The sequence below is a fragment of the Aegilops tauschii genome, chromosome 7 (assembly GCF_002575655.3).
Source record: "Aegilops tauschii subsp. strangulata cultivar AL8/78 chromosome 7, Aet v6.0, whole genome shotgun sequence".
In the NCBI taxonomy this organism is placed as follows: domain Eukaryota; kingdom Viridiplantae; phylum Streptophyta; class Magnoliopsida; order Poales; family Poaceae; genus Aegilops; species Aegilops tauschii.
Window position 1 is genome coordinate 495,380,003 of NC_053041.3, and position 21,417 is coordinate 495,401,419.

General features: G+C 46.1%; 2 protein-coding genes across 2 annotated transcripts; both read right to left on the reverse strand.

Annotated features, from left to right (window-relative positions):
* Positions 1 to 447: 447 nt before the first annotated feature.
* On the reverse strand, positions 448 to 2,218 carry LOC141027299 (uncharacterized). The gene is made up of 3 exons (XM_073504293.1): positions 1,707 to 2,218; positions 1,020 to 1,617; positions 448 to 597 (listed from the first exon to the last, which is right to left on the reverse strand). Exons 1-3 carry the CDS (start codon positions 2,216 to 2,218, stop codon positions 448 to 450), a joined length of 1,260 nt encoding a protein of 419 aa, XP_073360394.1.
* Positions 2,219 to 17,564: 15,346 nt separating this feature from the next.
* LOC109784559 (uncharacterized) lies at positions 17,565 to 18,791 on the reverse strand. The gene has a single exon (XM_020343160.1). The coding sequence runs from the start codon at positions 18,789 to 18,791 to the stop codon at positions 17,565 to 17,567; it is 1,227 nt and encodes a 408-aa protein (XP_020198749.1).
* Positions 18,792 to 21,417: the final 2,626 nt, after the last annotated feature.

Here is a 21,417-nt window from a genome sequence, read left to right on the forward strand (position 1 = left end):
GTACCGAGCTCTCAAGATCTGTGCACACAGCGATTCCGGGTGTTGGATTAGCCTCCAAACCTGACGGGACAGCATGGCGACATTGAACGCGTGCATATCTCTGAAGCTGAACCCTCCTTGTGCCTTTGGCATCGTCAGTTTATTCCATCCTATCCAGTGGGTCGTGTGTTCCTTATCTTGCTGACTCCACCAATAGTTCCCAATCAGTGAACTAAGCTCCTCACAGAAAGTCTTTGTCAGGTAGAAGCATGACATAGCGAACGTGGGTATAGCCTGGGCCACCGTAGTGACTAGTGTTTCCTTCCCCGTTTTCGCAATCAGTCTCTCCTTCCAACCATAGATCTTCCCCGAGATCGCGTTCTTGACAAACGCAAACGCCTTCTTCCTCGATTTACCAACGTGAACAGACAGACTAAGATATTTTTCGTTCCAAGTTTCGCTCTGGATCTACAAGGCGTTCTTCACTTCATTCTTTGCTGTCGCGCTGGTGTTTGGACTGAACATGATCGCCGACTTTTCTAAGTTTATGCATTGCCCTGAGCAACTTTCATAGAGGTCCAGAATTTCCCTCAACGACTCTGCCTCCTCCCTCTTCGCCTTGAGCAGTAACACAGAATCATCTGGAAACAGTAGGTGTGAGACTACCGGTGCTGTCGGGCAGATTTTCACACCCCCTATTCGGCCAGTTGCTTCCGCATCATGTAACAATGCCGACAACCCCTCCGCGCATATGACAAAGAGATACGGCGAGGATGGGTCGCCCTGACGTAACCCTCGGGTGGGAGTAAACTACTCTGTTAACTCTCCATTGATCTTGATTTGATAACGCACAGTGGTAACACAGTTCATCACTAGGTCGACCCATCGAGTGCCGAACCCCAACTTGAGAAGCATTGCCCGCAGGAAGTCCCATTCAACTCTTTCATAGGCCTTGCTCATGTCCGCCTTCACCGCCGCAATACCATCCCCCCTCTCCTCTTATTCAGTAGAACATGCGACAATTCATAAGCAAGGAGTACATTGTCGGTGGTGAGACGACCAGGAACAAAAGCGCTTTGATTGTCCGATATAATATCCGGGAGCACTAGCTTCAACCTGTTCGCGATCACCTTGGAACATAACTTGTATACTACATTGCACAGACTGATGGGTCTTAGATCCTTGATTCTACTCGGATTCTTCACTTTTGGGATGAGTACCACGACAGTATCATTCCATCCGTCCGGCATCGGGCCCCCCTTGAGGACCGAGATCACTTCATCTACAACCTTCTCGCCCATGAAATGCCAGTGTTTCTTGTATACAATTGAGGGCATGCCATCCGGCCCCGGTGCCTTGAGATCTCCTATGTGATCAAGCGCTGCTTTAACCTCCTCTCGGGTTACTTCCGCTTCAAGGATGCCTTTCATAGCCGCGGTAATGCGTGGTTGCACCTTTGACAGAAGTTCATCCATGCGGTGACCACCAGTGGACGTAAAAAGGTCCTGAGAAAAAGAGCACACATAGTTATTAAGCCCTTCTCCTTCCTTCACTTCCGTCCCATCATCCCTCCTTAACATCTTGATTCCGTTAGCTTTCTTCTTCGCCGACGCCACTGCCATAAAATATCGCGTGCACCTGTTTCCATCTCTCAGCCATGAGACATGTGATAACTGTTTTGCTTTGGTATTCTTCTTTTTTCTAGGTCCTCCACAGTGCATCTCAACCTCGCCTCCTCTCTTATTTTCTCCTCAGACACCGGAGCCCTCATGCAGCTCTCCAGGCTCCGACGCGCTTTCCTCAGGCGACTCTCCAACTCCCCCGCCACTTCCTTACCCCACTTCCTCATTCTCCCAGCCACACACCGCATAGCAGAAGCTACATCTCCACTTCCCTCCCGACAGCCCTGCTCCCACGCCCCTTGCACCTCCGCACTACAACCCTCCTCTTTCAGCCACCAGGCTTCAAAACGAAATCCTCGGTCGCCTCCCGCCATCCTCCTACCTCCTCCTTGAGTGCTAACAATGACTGGTCGGTGATCTGAATGCCGAGGAGCTCCATTGATAACTGTGAACTCAGGGAACCATTCACACCATAAGGCATTTGCCGTGGCCCTGTCCAACCGCTCACGGATGTACGAGTCAATATCCTTATTGTGGTTCCTCCACGTGTACTTGTCGCCTTCGTAACCGATGTCACATAACTCGCAGGCCTCCAAAGCTTCTCTGAAGCGATCCATGTATCGCTGCGGTCTAGTAGCACCCTCGGTTTTTTCATCAGATGATAAGATTTCATTAAAGACACCCAAACAAAGCCACGGTCTCCCAGTTTGATGCTGTTGAGCTAGCAGTCTCAGTACCCTCCATGTCTCCACTTTCCTTTCCGCCTCCGACTCTCCATAAACACCCGTTAAACGCCACACCCTACCATCCTCCTCCACCACATCTGCATCAACATGTCGCCTTCCATATGATCGCAATGTCAGATCAACACCCCTCTTCCAAAAAAGTGCCACTCCTCTACTTCTTCCCTCCGGGTTCCAGACTACCAAGTGGGCAAGACCAAGAGTCCACCTGAATCTCTCCAGTTCCTTCTCTGTCAGTTTAGTCTCCGCCAAGAACACAATGTCGGGATCCTCCTCCCTCCCCAAATCTAGGAGGCTGCGAACTGCCGGGCCGTTCCCGAAACGGCGTGACAAGTTCAGTACGCTCCACGCTGTAAATGGCTCGAAACTTTTGGTCTTTTTTCAATAAACTCCCCCTTTTATTCATGTGTCAGGATAGTAGCATCAGCATTGGGATCATCGCACTAGAGGCCGAATCCATCCATAATTCAGGGGAGAAAACTAGCTATTTTATGAGGCAAGAGCACTAGAGACCCAGAAACTTGTGTTGGATGTGATGGTTTAGTCCATAAACTTGCAAAAGGTGATCAACTAGTCCACAAACTTGCAAACTATGTGATGGTTTAGTCCACAGCCAATCAGAGACGGACAATTGGCGCCCAGCTGGCTGCTTCGTGGCACACCTGGTCGGACCGGCTTTTTTTGGAAAACCCCTCAACGTTTCAGGAAATCACGCTCGCAGTCCCTGTTTCCCTTGTCTTCTTTATCCCTGTCCAAATCCCTAGCTCTCTCCCATTTCCCCTTTCCTCTGTCCAAATCCTGACAGCGAGAGAATGAGAGCGTCCGGTGGCGGCGGCGGTGAGAAGAAGAGATGTGGCTTCCGATCCCATGGAGTAGGCGCCGACGCCGATGGGTTCCTGGGCGGCGGTGGGCCGGGAGAACCTAGCGCCAGGGTGAAAGTGCAACTAATCCCTGGGTGGTTTTGGTAATTCTTAACAACATATAGCTCATTGGACTAATATTCTTTCAAGATAATCATTTCAGAAAGTTCAATGATTGGCATGGCATGGTCTAGAGATGTGGACCCCTCAAAATGCAAAGGACACATATTGGCTCAAGCTCAAGACTCTACATTTTTATTTTAGTGATCCAAGATCACATTGAGTCCATAGGAAAAGCCAATACTATTAAAAGGGGATGAGGTGTTGCTTAATGACTTGCTAACTCAAAATGCTTATTGATATGCTCCAAAAGCCCTCAACCACTCTATCATATCCACATATGTCCCAAACCAAAAGTCAAACTCGGCCCCACCGATTTGATCTATCCGGCGCCACCGAGTTCATTTGACATAACCACTGCCAGAAACCCTAATCAATTCGGTCTCACCGATAGGGATCTCGGTTCACCGAGATGTGATTGCAAACTCTCTATTTCCCTTTGTAACGTTTCGGTCTAACCGAGATGAGCGACCGGTCCCACTGAGTTCGCAATGCAAACTCTCTGTTTCCTTTTCGTACCGTTTTGGTCTCACCGAAATGAGCGATCGGTCCCACCAAGTTTGCCTGACCAACTCTCTGTTTGCCTATTACAGAAATCGGTCTCACCGAGTTCATGTGATCGGTCTCACCGAGATTACGCTATGCCCTAACCCTAACACAATTGGTCCCACCGAGTTGACATGTCGGTCCCACCGAAAAGCCTAACGTTCACATTTTGAACTAAATCGGACTGACCAAGTTTCAGTATTCGGTCCCACCGAATTTGGTAAATTGTGTGTAACGGTTAGATTTTGTGTGAAGGCTATATATACCCCTCCACCCATCCTCCATTCGTGGAGAGAGCCATTAGAACGTGCCTACACTTCCAGCATTCATTTTCTGAGAGAGAACCACCTACTCATGTGTTGAGACCAAGATATTCCAATCCAACCACAAGAATCTTGATCTCTAGCCTTCCCCAAGTTGCTTTCCACTCAAATCATCTTTCCACCAAATCCAAATCTGTGAGAGAGAGTTGAGTGTTGGGGAGACTATCATTTGAAGAACAAGAGCAAGCAGTTCATAATCAACACACCATCTATTACCTTTTGGAGAGTGGTGTCTCCTAGATTGGTTAGGTGTCACTTGGGAGCCTCCGTCAAGATTGTGGAGTTGAACCAAGGAGTTTGTACGGGCAAGTGATCGCCTACTTCGTGAAGATCTACCCTAGTGAGACAAGTCCTTCGTGGGTGATGGCCATGGTGGGATAGACAAGGTTGCTTCTTCGTGGACCCTTCATGGGTGGAGCCCTCCGTGGACTCGCGCAGCCGTTACCCTTCGTGGGTTGAAGTCTACATCAAAGTGGATGTACGATAGCACCACCTACCGAAACCACGCCAAAAATCTCCATGTCTACATTGCGTTTGCTCCCTCCAAACTCCTCCCCTTTTACCTTCATATGCAATGATTTACATTCCGCTACTATACTCTTAGAATTGCATGTGTAGGTTGATTGCTTGACTTGTGATAAGTTGCTAAAATCTGCCAAGACATAAAATTGGGAAAACGCTAGATTTTTATTTGGTCAAGTAGTCTAATCACCCCCCTTTAGACATACTTTCGATCCTACAAGTGGCATTAGAGCTTTGGTCTTCATTTGCCTTGATTTCCATAGCTTTGGTGATCATAGCCTTGGTTTCACAACCTAGGAGAGTATGGCGTCTAGCGAGGGAAATTACCACCGTTGAGGTCCTTACTTTGATGGTACTAATTTTGCTAGTTGGAAGCATAAGATGAAAATGCATATTCTTGGACATAACCCCGCCGTTTGGGCTATTGTGTGTATTGGCTTGCAAGGTGAATTTTTGGATGGGAGATAACCAAATCGTGAAGCTACCGCGGAAGAATTGAAGATGCTGCAATACAATGCTCAAGCTTGTGATATCCTCTTCAACGGATTGTGCCCCGAGGATTTCAACAAAATCAGCCGTCTTGAGAATGCAAAGGAAATTTGGGATACTTTGATTGATATGCACGAAGGTACCGACTCCGTCAAGGAATCCAAATTGGATGTGCTTCAAAGTCAGCTTGACAAGTTCAAAATGAAGGATGGTGAAGGTGTCGCTGAAATGTACTCTAGGCTTGCTCTCATCACAAATGAGATTGCCGGCTTAGGAAGTGAAGAGATGACCGACAGATTCATCATCAAGAAGATCCTAAGAGCCTTGGATGGAAAATATGACACCGTGTGCACTTTGATCCAAATGATGCCCAATTACAAAGATCTCAAGCCAAAGAAAGTCATTGGTAGAATTGTTGCTCATGAGATGTCACTCAAGGATAAAGAAGAGCTTCACAACAAGTCTAGTGGTGCTTAGAAAGCCTCATGTGATGCTCCTACATCATCAAGTGAGAAACAAGCCTCCAATGAAGAATTGAGCCTAATGGTGAAGAACTTCAACAAGTTCTACAAGAGTGGAAGCAAAGAAAGAAGTTCCAAGTCAAGGTCCTACAATGACAAAAGATCTTCTAGTCGTGAGTGTAACTGTTACAATTGTGGAAGACCCGGACTGTAACACCCCGGATGTAACTTTCCATATTTGTAACTCCAACTCTTGCCATTTTCGGCTATGTGTTATGATATTCCCTTCGTGGTCGGTTTTTTTTCGTTTTGCATTTTGTTCATGTCATGCATCTCATATCATGTCATCATGTGCATCTCATTTTGCATACGTGTTCGTCTCATGCATCCGAGCATTTTCCCCATTATCCGTTTTGCAATCCGGCACTCCCACCTCCTCCGGCGCACCCCTCTTGTTTTCTTTTCGTGAGCGGGTGTCGAACGTTCTCGGAATGGACCGAGTCTTGTCAAGTGGCCTTGGTATACCACCGGTAGACCACCTGTCAAGTTTCGTTCCATTTGGAGGTCGTTTGGTACTCCAACGGTTAACCGGGTAACCGCAAAGTCCTTTTGTGTGTTGCAGCAAAACCCCCTTCAATCAGCCCAAAACCTCTCTTAGTCACTTCCATGCTCTAGGTCGTTCGATCACGATCGTGTGGGCGAAAACCGCACTCCATTTGGAGTCTCCTAGCTCCCTCTACCTATAAAACACCTCCCCCTCCGAAATCCGGATCAAACCCTAGATCAAATCGCCACCGCCGCCACCGGACACGTCCACCGCCGCCGGACGAATCGCGCCGCCGCCCCGCAGCCACTCCGCGCCCGCCACGTGGCAGCGCCGCCGCCCCACCGCCCGCGGCCCGGGAGCCCGCATCCGGCCCCCGCGGCCCGAGCCGCCGCCGCCCCCGCGGGCACCTTCTTCCTCCTCCAGCCCACGGCTCCCGAGCGCCCTCGACCCCCGCCGCCTGCCGGACTCCGCCGGCGCCGCCCCGCCGCCATCGCCGCCATTCCCGCGGGCCACCGCCTCCGCCGCCCGGCGCCGCGGTTTCCCCGCCGCCCGTCGCCCGCGACCCCCGCCTCTCCTCCCTCGCCGGCGTCGTCGCCCTCTCCTCCGGCCCCGTCCCTCCTCCGCTCCGGGCAGCAGCAGCTCCGACGAGCTCGCGCGCCGACGAGCCCTAGCCCGATCCAGATCCAGCGCGTCGGTTGACTTTTTCTTCCTCCCCCGATTTCCTCCAAGTCTTTATTTCTTACATTCGGTTGCATACTTCCTCATGGCATAACTCTCTGCATGTAGATCCGTTTCGCGCGTGTAAGATATCGAAATGTTTATCTCGAGATGATCTTCATTTTGTTCCATTACGCCATGTTCATTTGAGTCCATCTCGATGCCCAAATCTCTGGTGCAAGAGTGCTAGTTGCTGTTAACTGCTGTTACTTATCAGAACTTGAGGATTTGTTATTTTTGTTGTTATTTATGTGTGCATCTTATGGGCATGATCTCTACATGTGTTTTGATGTATGCCATGCCATATTTACAGAGGTGTATGCCATGTATTTTTGTGATCTCTGTGGTGACTAGCACAAGCATGCAAACTAGGCTTCTGTGACTGCTGTTATTTTGTTGCTATGTATCCATGTGGCTACAGAGAGATCCATGCTTCTTTTGGAGATGTTCAGTGAGGATGTTTTGTATATATTTTTGTAGTTGATCCATTAATGCCCTTTTTGCAATTATGGAGTGCCATAGCATGACTCAATCTTGCTCTACTTTTGCTATAAAATATTTCTGGCAGATTGTTAACATGATATTCAATTTTTCCAAGCTTGTTGTAGTTGTTTCATACATGCTATGTACTTGCTCTTGCCATGGATAACTTCTTAAACATTCCATCTTGCTGTAGGTGTGCTTGTTTTGTCATACATTGCTTTGTGATGAGTGCATCAAGCTCACAAAGATGCCTTCATATTATTGTTTCTGTCATTCTCTGTTTTCTGCCAAGTCTGGAACCTGTTAACGAAACTTGCTATGTTTACATGGTTGCCATCATATCTTCTGTTCATTTTTGGCCTATGGTCAGTAAGGGACTTTTGTCATATGCATTTAATAGATTACTGCCATGCCTTGTTTTACTATGTTAAGTTCCTGTAGCATGTTGATTTCGTGCTCTGAACATTACTACCTGATGCTGTTTTAGGCATGTCCAGTAATTTCACCAAGTCTGTGAACCTGATATCTTTTGCACTTTTGTCATGCTTGTTTGAACCTGTTGTGTTGTGATATAGCCGTAGCTCAGTGTTCATCTTTTGTCAAGCATCACCTTTAGATTACTGTCATATGCTTTGTTGCTATGTTGGAGTGCTGTAGCATTGTTACTTGTTGCATTCTAAGTGCTATCATGTTGTTAATCACAGATTCGTGACATTCTTGTTTTGGTTGCCATTTGCAAACCGTGCATCCGTTTCCGGTGATCTTTATATCGATTTCGATCGAAATCATCTCATCTTTCCAGTGGCATGCTTGGTTTGCCAAGTTACTGCCTTGTTCATCATTTTTCTTCCGGAGCACGCATATGCATCGCATATCATATCCCGCATATCATCCATGTTTTGCATCATGTTGCTTGTGCATTTCCCGTGATTGATTGTGGTTCCGTTGCTTGTGTTCTTGTTTTGGGTAGAGCCGGGAGACGAGTTCGTGAACGACAAACCTGTTGAGTACGCTTACGAGGATCAAGCTTTTGACAACTCTGAGAACCTTGCAGGCAAGATGACCATACCCTCGAAATCACTTCTATCTTTGCTTTGCTAGTTGTTCGTTCTATTGCCATGCTGCGCTACCTACCACTTGCTATATCATGCCTCCCATATTGCCATGTCAAGCCTCTAACCATCCTTTCCTAGCAAACCATTGCTTGGCTAAGTTACCGCTTTTGCTCAGCCCTTCTTATAGCGTTGCTAGTTGCAGGTGAAGTTGAAGTTGGTTCCATGTTGGAACATGGATATTTTGGATATCACAATATCTCTTATTTAATTAATGCATCTATATATTTGGTAAAGGGTGGAAGGCTCGGCCTTATGCCTGGTGTTTTGTTCCACTCTTGCCACCCTAGTTTCCGTCATACCGGTATTATGTTCCTTGAGTTTGCGTTCCTTACGCGGTTGGGTGATTTATGGGACCCCCTTGACAGTTCGCCTTGAATAAAACTCCTCCAGCAAGGCCCAACCTTGGTTTTACTATTTGCCACCTAAGCCTTTTCCCTTGGGTTTTCGCGAGCCCGAGGGTCATCTTTATTTTAACCCCCCCCCCCCCGGGGCCAGTGCTCCTTCGAGTGTTGGTCCGAATCGAGCAGCCTGCGGGGCCACCACGGGGAAACTCGAGGACTGGTTTTACTCATAGCTTGACTTATCCGATGTGCCCTGAGAACGAGATATGTGCAGCTCCTATCGGGATTTGTCGGCACATTCGGGCGGCTTTGCTGGTCTTGTTTTACCATTGTCGAAATGTCTTGTAAACCGGGATTCCGAGACTGATCGGGTCTTTCCGGGAGAAGGTTTATCCTTCGTTGATCGTGAGAGCTTATAATGGGCTAAGTTGGGACACCCCTGCAGGGTATTATCTTTCGAAAGTCGTGCCCGCAGTTATGAGGCAGATGGGAATTTGTTAATGTCCGGTTGTAGAGAACTTGTCACTTGACTTAATTAAAATACATCAACCGCGTGTGTAGCCGTGATGGTCTCTTCTCGGCGGAGTCCGGGAAGTGAACACGGTTTGATTTATGCATGAGCGTAAGTAGTTTCAGGATCACTTCTTGATCATTTCTAGCTTCGCGACCGTTGCGTTGCGTTGCTTCTCTTCTCGCTCTCATTTGCGTATGTTAGCCACCATATATGCTTAGTGCCTACTGCAGCTCCACCTTTACACCATCTTTTCCTATAAGCTTAAATAGTATTGATCTCGCGGGTGTGAGATTGCTGAGTCCTCGTGACTCGCAGATTCTACCAAAACCAGTTGCAGGTGCCGACGATGCCAGTGCAGATGACGTAACCGAGCTCAAGTGGGAGTTCAACGAGGAACGTGGTCGTTACTATGTGTCTTTTCCTGATGATCAGTAGTGGAGCCCAGTTGGGACGATCGGGGATCTAGCATTTGGGGTTATCTTATTTTCATTTGGATTTGACCGTAGTCGGTCTATGTGTGTGTTTTGGATGATGTACGAATTATATTTATGTATTGTGTGAAATGGCGATTGTAAGCCAACTCTCGTTATCCCATTCTTGTTCATTACATGGGATTGTGTGAAGATGATCCTTCTTGCGACAAAACCACAATGCGGTTATGCCTCTAAGTCGTGCCTCGACACGTGGGAGATATAGCCGCATCGTGGGCGTTACACGGACACTACTCCAATGAGTGTACGGCTCCCTGCAAAAGAAGAGAAGACTCACCTAAAAGGAGAAGTAGAAGAGAAGAATCACCTCCAAGAGAGAGGAGTAGAGATGATCGTTATGAACGAAAAACCTCTCGCGGAAGCAAGGATTCGGAAAGGAAGGTCAAGTCATCAAGGAGCTATACAAAACGAAGACATCAAGCTCATGTTGGTGAATGGGTATCCGGCTCTGACTCCGACCATCACTCCGAGAGAAGTTATCACTTCGACTCAGAATATACTCAAGATGAAGGTGTTGCCGGTCTAGAACTTGTGTCAACCAACTCCTATGACATATTTGACTCACCAAATGAAGGAACTAGAAGATGCTTAATGGCTAAAGGCCCAAAGGTATCACATCCCGAGTATGTTGATTTCAATAGTGATGAAGATGACTTGCTAAGTGATGATTATTTACTTGTTGACAACTCTAGTGATGAAAACTATGATGAACTTGCTATTAATCATGCTAATCAAGATAAAACGAATGACGATGATAAGGAGGAGATTGAGCGTCTAACTAAAGAACCAAACACTTTTAAGTTAGCTCATGAAACTACCTTAGAAGATCATCGAGAGCTTTTAAAGACTCATGAGAAGCTACGCTTTGAAAAGCTCAACCTAGAGCAAGAGCATGGGTTCTTAAAAGTAATCAATGATGATCTTCTAAGAGAAGTTCTTACATTGCCAAGCATTTACTCTTGTCTACTTACATGCCACAAGTAAAATCTAGCAACAAGAACAAGAAAGATTCTTCATCTAGTAGTAACAATAATCATGCTAAATCCAATATTGTTGCTCCTAGTAGTTCTCTTGACTCCACTAACGATTCTCTTAGCCAAGTTACACTTGGGCAAGAAAATAGCTTATTGAAGGGAATTATAGAGAAAGGTGTTTGCAAGAGCCTTGCTGGAAGTAAGCAATCTGAGGAAATTGTACGCAAGCAAGGAAGGCACCGGAAGAATCAAGGTGTTGGTTTTGAACGAAAGTTCAATGCCAATGGAGTTGAGTGGGAAGAAGATCAATACCCCAAGACGAAGTTTGTTCCTCAACAAGAGAAGTATGATCCTACTTCCTTCAAAGGAACACAAGCTCAAGATGATCTTCCACCACAAGACCACAAGCAAAAGGCAAGGCCAAGCTTCAAGAGGAGATTGATGCATTTGAAGAAGCTCCCAAGGCCTTGGTCAAGTGGGTTCCCAAGACTCCATCAAGTTCTACTTCATCAAGTATGACTACAACTCCAAGGATTCCCATCAAGTTGATGTGGATCCCGAAGAAGAAGAACTAGAGAGTTCTTGAGGGTGACTCCGCCAACATACTTCACTCATATCATTTTGGCAAGAACAAGTGCAATCAACTTCCACATCTTGCACTAGTTCAAGGAGTCACAAACCCTCTTGTTGGTAAGACAAGGGACAAGGTAACATAATGCTTTTCATGGACATCATCTTGTGTGTACTTCACTCTATGTCTATGGATGTCCTTGTTTGTTCCTTGTGGGACTAACCCATGTAGGTATTGAAAGTGCAACTCACTCCAATTAATGGATTGCTCCAAATGATCTACATCAACATCGAGCATCCACATCTTCAACATCTACATGAAGTCATCGTCGACAAAACCCAAGGTTAGTTCATCCCTCTTAGGGGGGATATCACATCTAGGGGGAGCTTTACTCTAAGAATTGAGCTAAAGCAACTCTAATGGTGTGAACACAACAATGCTTTATGTAAAAGTGGTAACCCCACTTGCGCTTAAACGATGAGTATGACCTACGATCAAATGTTCTCACTTGACTGCTTAGTCAATATACTCATATATAGATGACCTAGTCATCGCCAATTGCTTGATAGATGCTAGAGTGTTTGTGCATGCTTTGCCACATATTTCATTTGCCATCTTATTGTGTGAGCATGTTGATTGCATATTTTTCTCATTCGAGGACATCCATTTGTTGCTTTGATTGTTTGGCTCTTTTTCTTTTTGCCAAATGGATGGACAAGAATGCCTAAGAACTTCCTCTAGCTATCTATACTTTTCTCGTCTCAAACTCTATTCATGCTACATCACAAAGTTTGATCAAGTCAGATTCGAACCATCTGGGTGAGGAGCACTCGGAGTCACCGATTCGGCATAGACTTAAACTTCCAAAACCTCTGTGTGTATTTCAGTCTAACCGATTCATCCCTTTCGGTCATACCGAGTTCATTGAGTTGATCTAGGTTTTCAATCTCGGTGCAACCGATTAGAACCGTTCGGTCACACTGAGTTGCAGTAACCGCTTGCGATTCTGCATCTTGGTGCCACCGAGTTGTTCCACTTGGTCACACCGACAGGGTCAGGATATATATACCCACGGGTCAAATTTTGGAAATTTCTCCAAAACCTTTTCGCCCGCGCGTATCCTGCTCTGCCGACTTGGGTCTCCGGATCATCCTCTCATCGCCAGCGACCCCCTGCCGCTGGTCTCCATCACCGTTAACGGGAATCTTCACCGCCGTGGCCATCGTAGCAAGCTCATCGCCAAGTTAGGGTATGAGTTCGATCCTTTGTGCAATCTTTACCTCCAATTCTTAGCACAGAGTCAATGCCATGATTCTTACCACGTATGAGATCAATCTATCTAGCGAAAACTTCCTTTAGATTAGTTTTGATTCGAAAACTTAGGGTTAGGTTTCCGCCGAACTCATCTCGGACCGACCGAGTTGTAGAAATCGGTCTCACCGATTTGGTTTAGGCCATTGCACTTGTAACTTTTGGTCTGACCGAAACTTGCAAATCGGTGTGACCGAGTTCAACTCTCAGTGAAACCCTAACAATCTCGGACTCACCGAACTGTGTCTCGGTCTGACCGATCTCACTAGTTCAGACTCCAATATTGCTTCGGTGGAACCAAGTTTAACAAATCGGTAGCTCTGAAATGCTTTCTGTGGAGAACTAAAACTAAGTTTTGACTCAATTGTTTTGCCAAATCTCTGCACTTTGTGATCCTCATCCACTCTATCTCATCTACATCTATTCACAGGGTCAGCTTTCAGTTTGCAGTGTCAGAAATGTCTGATCAGAGTGATAGCCAGAACAAGTTTGAGGAGCAAGTTAATCTGAGTGAGGGCACTAGTCCCTCTGGCGATTATGATGAGGGCAGCAGAAGTACTCCTAGCAACCTGCCTAAGGCTGCTACTAGGCAGAGGAGAAACACTGATAGCAACACACAACAAGCAACACTGCAACATAGGCCATAAACAGAGGGTTCTTCAGTTCAACATAGGCCCTTAAACATAGATACCAACAGTTCAACATAGCAACATAGACACCAGCAGTTCAACATAGCAACATAGATAGCAGCAGCTCAAAATAGTTGGTAACTTATATGCCAATATATAGATCAGCATACCTAACTACATCTTCTTCACTTCTTCACTGCTCCTGACATCTTGTTCAGCTGCAGACATCTTCACTGCTCCCTCTTCATTGCTCCTTCTTCAGCAGATGTAGGCGGATGGAGCGGCACACTGGCTCCTTCTTCACTGCTCCCTTCTTCTTCTTTTGCACTGGCTCCTTCACCTCTTCTGCTTCTTCGACCTTCACAATGTCAGGCAGGAGCTCGACGTCGATGGGCATGTTTCTGCCACCCTCAACGGCGACCGACGCAATGAGCACAACCTCGTCCTCATCTGTGTCGTCGTCGGGGATGAGAACAACCTCTGTCAGGTCGTCATCAGAGTCATAGTCCGCAGGGTCGTCTAGAGCAGGCAGCGCGAGCACGACGCCACCGGCGTCCGTAGGGTCGCCGTCGAGGGGGGCCGAGGCCAGAGAGGTGGTGGAGCGGTACATCCACCACCTAGCTCGCTGGTATGGATCCACACTGAGCGTGGCCTCCCGCGTCACCTAGACGAGGAAGGACGGTGGCGGCACTGTGAGGCCTTTGGGGAAGGCACGCGCCTTCTCGCCGTCCGTCAGCACCTTGTCCAACCCGCACGCGTGATTAAGCATGAGCTTTGCGGTCGGGAACCAGGTGCACACCTCTCTAATCTGCGCATGGAACGACTGGTCGTTGCCGGCCAGATCCTCCAGTGCTCTCTTCTAGCCCGAGCTGTTCGCCATGGCGGCGGTGGCCGGCGGTGGTGAGTGGGGAGTGGAGGCGACGCGGTGGTTGGGTGGGGAGTGGTGGGCGGCGCGGTGGGTGGGCGTTTTTATTGACGCGATGGGTGGGAACGCGAACCGTCCACAGGAGTGGAGTGGGGAGTGCGCGAGTGGGAGTTGGCGTCTCTATTATGAGTACAACTAACTTTCTGCATCTATCCCTAACAAGTTCCTACTCTTACCACATTGGCATTGTACTCTACTTCTCTAACCACAGGTCCTGGGTTCGAGACCCAGGCCAAACATTTTTTATTTTGGGCATCTCCAGCACACAATAAATGGAGTTCAGCAAATTCAGTTCACCCAAATTCAGTTAGTTCAGTAAAATGGAGCAAATTCAGTTAGTACACATGTGCTTCATCAGCAAATTCAGTAAAGCGGAGGTGCAAACATTCAGCAAATTCAGTGTTTGGCCCTAGTAAAATTCAGCAAATGCACATGTGCTGCATCCCATTAACTCATAGCAAAATTCAGTAAATTCAACAAGTTACGAGATGCCTCAGGTGCAAAATTCAACAAATTCAACAAGTTACAAGATGCCTCAGGTGCAAAATTCAGCAAATTCAACAAGTTACAAGTTTATGCCCCTAAAAAGTTCACCCATGAACTCATACCAATATACAGTTCATCACTGAACTTGCAACAAAAAATGTAACATGACAAAATTCATGCATCAGGTGCTGCATTCATATCTGGAATCTGTGTAGGTCTATCATCTCCACACAATGACCATAAGAAGCCCCTCCCTACTTCACCTGAAGATGTTCCTGCACCTGAAGATGGTGCATTTCTTCCTCTGCCCCTCCCTACACTTGAAGATCCTCCAGCTATTGCATTTCTTCCTCTGCCCCTCCCTGCACCTGAAGTTGTGCCAGCTGCTGCATTTCTTCATCTGCCCCTCCTTGCACCTGAAGATGTGCCAGCTGCATTTCTTCCTCTGCCCCTCCCTGCACCTGAAGATGTGGCAGCTGCTGCATTTTTTCTTTTTCCTCTGCTAGCAGGTTGTGAGCCTTCTCCTCTTTCAGTTATTCTTGTTGTTCTCCCAATGTTCATCTGTATTGTGACTATTGGCTGGGGAATTGCAGCACCAGCAGCTGCAACAAATGATGATTGTTCTGGTAGGGGGCCATGAAACTTTTGTGGAGCCCTGTGAGATCTCTCCCTCCTGGCCATGCTTGAAACCATGTTGTCTGGCAACTGGCTTGGATCCATGCTAGGGTTTGCCAAGTGAGGAAAAACGTTCTGCGAAACAAATAAATTATGAGATGAGTTATGAGATGAGCAAAGAAGTTCAGAAAGATTTATGTAAAATGAAAGAAATAAGTTATGTATTTCTACAAATGTTGGATCATCATAGTCCTCATCTTCTATTGGATCTCTAGGTCCAATTTGAGCTTCCTGGTACTTGTAGTGCCCCTTCCTGTTGTGATCAGGTCTGCCACATATGGAGCAGTGCATTGTCACTCATTTTTGTTTAGCACTCTAACACCACCTTTCATGTTTTCCTCTGGTGTCTTTTTCCTATTTTTTGGGCCTTCCTAGTTGTTTAGTGAAGGTAGGTGGATACACTTTATCCCCATCCATCTTCTCCCACATTTCAGGGTCTCTAAGAGGCATCAGATTGTATCCATAGGCTTTCGGATATGTTTGGACAGAGTAGCACTCATGGACCATTTCCTCTCGATCAATCCTCTCCTCTCTCATACATGCAACTCCATGACTACAAGGTATTCCTGACACCTGCCATCTACCACAGTCACACCTGAACAAGGCAAGGTCCGCATTGTAGCTGGAATTCCCTGACTGTACCTTGAACAGTTCCTGTCCAGCACCAGCAACATGACAGGTAGCTGCATATTCAATATTTTTTAAGCTTTTTGAGAATCTTGGGACAGATTCTATGTCCTGTCCATTTTTCAATTGCTTATCTTTGTTTGCTCTGCATTCTATGCATAAGCTTGTAGAAAATATTTTCTAACATTGAAAGCACTAACATCTCCCTAGCATCCAAGATGTAACCGTTAAAAACTTCAGAATTGTTGTTCAACACTATGTCACATTTAGGAAACTCACTCAAGAATGCTTTCACCCATGTCTTTGGATTCAATCTCTCAGCAGGGCCGACCCATAGGCCGGGGCAGCGGGGCGCCCGCCCTGGGCCCCCAGGAGGTAGGGGCCCCGACCTAGGTAGTAGAACCCAGTGTGTTTTTATCTCGGGCCGAAGAAATCTAGAGAAAAAATATAAAAGGGCCCAAGGTGCAATCGTGCAAGTGTGAAGCTCATTAAACTGGTTGACATACGAGCAATACTCATGCGGAAGTCAAATCGGTTTCCACTGGATCCACAAGTCCCTCGTTCTCCTCTGTATTCAGTGACTCATCTCCTCCCAACTTATCCTAAATTCACAATCCATGAACAACGCCGTCGTTTCGGTGTCTTTCAGATTCCAAGGGCGCGGCAAGCGATTAACGGGTGATCATCGATGCTTCCAATCAGAGAGATCTGCATCTTCCCTTGAATTCTCTTCGTTAGTTTAATGATTCTATTTCAAATAGCTTTGCTCTCCATCTCTGGCTCTAACTCCTTTAGATCTGCTGACTTGCATAGGTCTTCTTATAATCTTCTACTCTTCATTGGTTCTGAGAAAGCATTAAGGAGATTAGGAGAAGGGGAGACGTTAATTCAATTCATGGTGTTGGCTTCTCATTTGTGCTGACTATTGTGGCATTCGTACAAATTCACATTATGCCATATGATATCCAGGTGATTTTCTGATCTGTATTGAACATATTTTACGCGCCTTATATGGTGACATGTCTTGTCAAAAGCATTTCTCTAGTAGTAGTGATGAAAATATGGGGAAAACATGTATAGATGAACAAGTAGAATTCCCAAAAAAACCGGTTGACAATTTTTTACCGGACAAGTAGTTCTTTCAGGAATCACTGCAACTGGCAGTATATATAGTAAATGTTTGAAATTCTCTTGGTCGATAAATAAATTGTAGAGGTAGTTTTAGAATTCAAAGATAATGGATCAATCTATTGCATCTACTGAATATTTACTTTGGTTTTGACATACAAAATATTTTCAGTTCATGTGTGTCAAGAAAAAAACAATGGCCCCTTGTTGTCTTCCTGCCCCGGGCCCCATATATATGTGGACTGGCCCTGTCTCTCAGTCCAATGAAAAGCTGCAGCACTATGTTCATCCATCTTCTCACAATTTGCTCTCCACTTCTGCTTGCTAGTAGATCTTGCTATGGCCCATAAGTCTTGTTTCAGCAGTTATCCTTTGTGCTTCTCATGGAAGTTTTGATAAATGTGCCTCACACAAAACCTGTGTTCTGCATCTGGCCACACTTTTATCACTGCATTTATTAATCCCTTCTGCTTGTCACTCATGACTGTGAAAGGTGAAGTGTTTATGATATTAAGATCATCTCTAAGAGTGGTTAAAAACCATTCCCAAGCACTAGTACACTCAACTTCAACCCAACCCACGGCCAGAGGGAATATGCAGTCATTAGGATCTATGCCAACAGCAGTCAGCAACACCCCTTTGTACTTGGTCTTCATATGACACCCATCAGCAAATATAATAGGCATGTATCCCTGAAGCCAACCTCTTTTGCAAGCATCATAAGACCAATACACTAATTTCAAACATTTTCTGCCCATTGGGTACTGTTCATTTGTCACAACATGAGTAGACACAAGAAATGTGGAGCCAGGGTTACATGTCCCCAGTTCCTGACCATAGTCCCACAACTTACTAAACTGTTCATCCTCATCCCCATGAATTATCTTCAGAGCTTGTTTCCTAGCCCTAGCTAACTTCCATCTGTTGACAGTAATGTGAAGCTCATTTGTAACCTTCCTTGAAAATGTGCCAAGGCCCATCTTTTGGTCATCCCTGAATTCATCAATGAAAAATTTTGTAAGGAAATTGGATGTCAGTGCTTTCAACTCCCATGCCTTCTGACACTTGTGGACTGCGGCATAAACCTTTATGACAAAGCCTCTTGTCCTATTGTCCAATCCAGCTTTAAGAAGCCATGGACAACCAGGCTTGCACATTGCCTCCAATATGGTTTTTTCATTCTTTATCTTCCTGATCTCAACTCTATTCTTTATTGAATATGCATTCAGAGCTTGCCTCAGTTGCTTCACGTCTGCAAAGACCATGCCTACTCTGAATATAGGAGAGTCCATGTCCACCTTTGCATTGAAAGCACTAAACTTGTATTTCAGGTTTTCTTCTTCTTCTCTTGACAAATCAAGGTCCTCATCCTCAAGTACATATTCAGGCTCATCATCTATCTCTTCTTGCTCCTCTTCATCCACACCAAAATCAATGTATTCATCAAACAGATCATCATCTCCCTCATCAATGCTGAAATCACTATCACTAAAGTCTGAATCTGTCAATTCTGCTACTGTCTCTGCTTGCACTGAAACTGCAATTTGCATGTTTGCACTTGATGTCTCTGCTGCTTGAACTAAAACTTCCATGTGCCGACTTCCACTAGCTGCTTACTCTGAGAGAGATATTTCAACCAATGATCTGGACACTGAGGTGGGCATTGTATATATGACATCATGCCTGAATAAAGTCTGAATGGTCAATCAATATCTCCAGCACCTTATGGACTGCACTTGCTCTGATCATGTATTGGACATCAGCATCTCCTCTAATTGGCACCAGTCCTTCTGAAAATAGGCACCCATGCCTACACCAATAGATGTGGTGCTCCCACACAGTATAGCTCAACCATTGCAGATGCTTCTCAATAAATGAATATGAGAAATTAGCAGCAGAGCAATAGTCCAGAATCTCCAAACTAGCACTTGCATACTCCAGGTTGCTACTTGGTCCACAAAAAATGCCATTATGCTCAATTTGCAAGGTGAAGAATGTAGATTCCACATGCATGCCCATTGCTGCACACTGCACAACAAATTCGGAGCATGATCAATAATATTCAGACAATGAAAACATTCAAAAGTGTCAACATTATTCAGACTTTCAGAGCACTACAATATCCAGAATAGTAACATCAACTACAAAGATTGCAGACCTACCATACCCCAAAACCACACATTTTCATCTATCCTACCCCAAAACCCCAACTTTATGGCACAATCTTCAGAATCAACATGTTTGGGACCAACTTCAACATTACAACCAGTACAGGCCTAAAACCACATCTTTCCTAGGAAAATAACTGAACTTCATGACACAAAACATCAACTTTAGAGCCCTAAACCCCTACTTTCCTCTGCTCCAACAACATAAACCCTAGGAACCGAACCTCCGCATCAACCTTCTAATCTACCCCGGCGACCAACCCCGGCGAGTAACAGTGGCGATCAACCCCGGCGACCAACCACGGCAAGTGCCAAAAAAGAAGATGGAAAGCAGAGGTGCAGGAGGGCGGGCCTTACCGTAATCCGGCGGAAATGCGCCCGGTTCGCAGATGAAGCCAACGGATTCTGGTGGCTCCATGGCTGCCGCGATGGCCGGCGACGTCGCCGCCGTCGCTGACGTCAGGGGAACGGGCGCCGTCGCCACTCCCCGCGGCTCCCACAACAGAGGCGAAGTAATTGGATTTCCCGACCAGGTGGAGGGGCCGCAATATTAAATAGCCAAGGGAGGGCCAGACAGGGACTGCGGGCGTGATTTCCTGAAAAATTGAGGGGTTTTCCACAAAAACGCCGGTCCGACCAGGTGTGCCATGAAGCAGCCAGCTGGGCACCAATTGTCCGTCTCCGATTGGCTGTGGACTAAACCATCACATAGTTTGCAAGTTTGTGGACTAGTTGATCACCTTTTGCAAGTTTATGGACTAAACCATCACATCCAACGCAAGTTTCTGGGTCTCTAGTGCTCTTGCCTCCTATTTTATGAGCTACTTGATTACTTTGTCTAAAACAATGATTATAGATTACATGGTAAAATCTAAGGACATAAAGTAGCAATCATCAAAGATTGCATTAGCAACATAGATAGAACTACCCTCTTTAAGAGCTTCAATGACGTCCCAGCCCATGGTGCGTGCAAGATTCATATCAAATTGGACAGCTATTGTCTCTGCTGTAAATGAATCAAAACAAGTATCATGTTTTTCGTTAGTAGCAGCAATAAACTGCCCGCTATGATCCCGAAGAACTGCGTCGATTGAATCTCCAGTGTGTCACTGTCAAATTCAGCATCAACATTTGGTTTGACATAGCTATATCTTGGTTTCCCCCAACCAGCCACTTTCTGCACAGGTTTCGGACTACATGATATAACGAAGTTGGCCGCAAGTCCTCTGACTGCCAGACTTATTTGAGCTGCATTTTGGGTATTTTCACCATGGGTCAATTTCCTCCTTTCGTACCAAAGGTACCACGCTGCCGTTGCCACAATTTCCCACAGTTTGGGCAGTCCCAATATCAATGTCCTTTAAGCATAACAAGTGCTCTAAGACAGCTTCACTAGCCCTGTCCACATTGGTTGCTCTCCTAATGACATCCTCCAAACTAGGAGATTTCCAAACGTTCACAACGAGTTTGCATTCAAACAGAAAGTGTTTAATTGTGTCGGGTCCTTGATTGCAGGCAGGACAACTTGGATAATTTTAAGATGCTTATTAGCTAGAATAGACCAGCATGGAATCACACTATGCAACACTCTAGGTAATTTTTTTGATCTTTGCTGGGTACAAAAGGCTCCAAACTAAGTTCCATGTATCACTTTGGGCATGGAAACATTTGGCCCTTAATTTCTTTATTTAAGATAACCGAACCCAAAATAGCTTAGCCCATAGAATTATCAACCTTCCCTTAGCGATTGATAGTAGTCATGTGGAAGATCCTATAATCATCCGACAGTAACAAGTATAGTAGCACTAACCATAACCGATACATGCTCTGAGGCAACACACGACCACGAGAAGACATGGCGAGCTTTAATTTGGCAATGCCCGACATTGGGCATGACGATAGTGAGGGTGTCGACGTCAACGTGGAGCGCCACCGCCAGCGTCGTTTCTCGTTTGCACATCCAATCACCATGCTAGACCTTGTCAGCATGCCAAATTACTCGGCCGCATCCTGGTGAACCCTGTAGTTGAAGGAATTGGTCGAAGATGCC

Excerpts from the sequence above, each read along its gene's own strand:
- LOC109784559 (XM_020343160.1), bottom strand. The coding sequence starts at position 18,791 with ATGGAAGTTTTAGTTCAAGCAGCAGAGACATCAAGTGCAAACATGCAA.
- LOC141027299 (XM_073504293.1), bottom strand. The coding sequence starts at position 2,218 with ATGGATCGCTTCAGAGAAGCTTTGGAGGCCTGCGAGTTATGTGACATC. Across the intron at positions 1,618-1,706 it reads AAAATAAGAGAGGAGGCGAG|GTGCACGCGATATTTTATGG; the intron begins GTTGAGATGCAC and ends AGATGGAAACAG. Across the intron at positions 598-1,019 it reads GTCGTCTCACCACCGACAAT|GCGAAGAGGGAGGAGGCAGA; the intron begins GTACTCCTTGCT and ends TTACTGCTCAAG.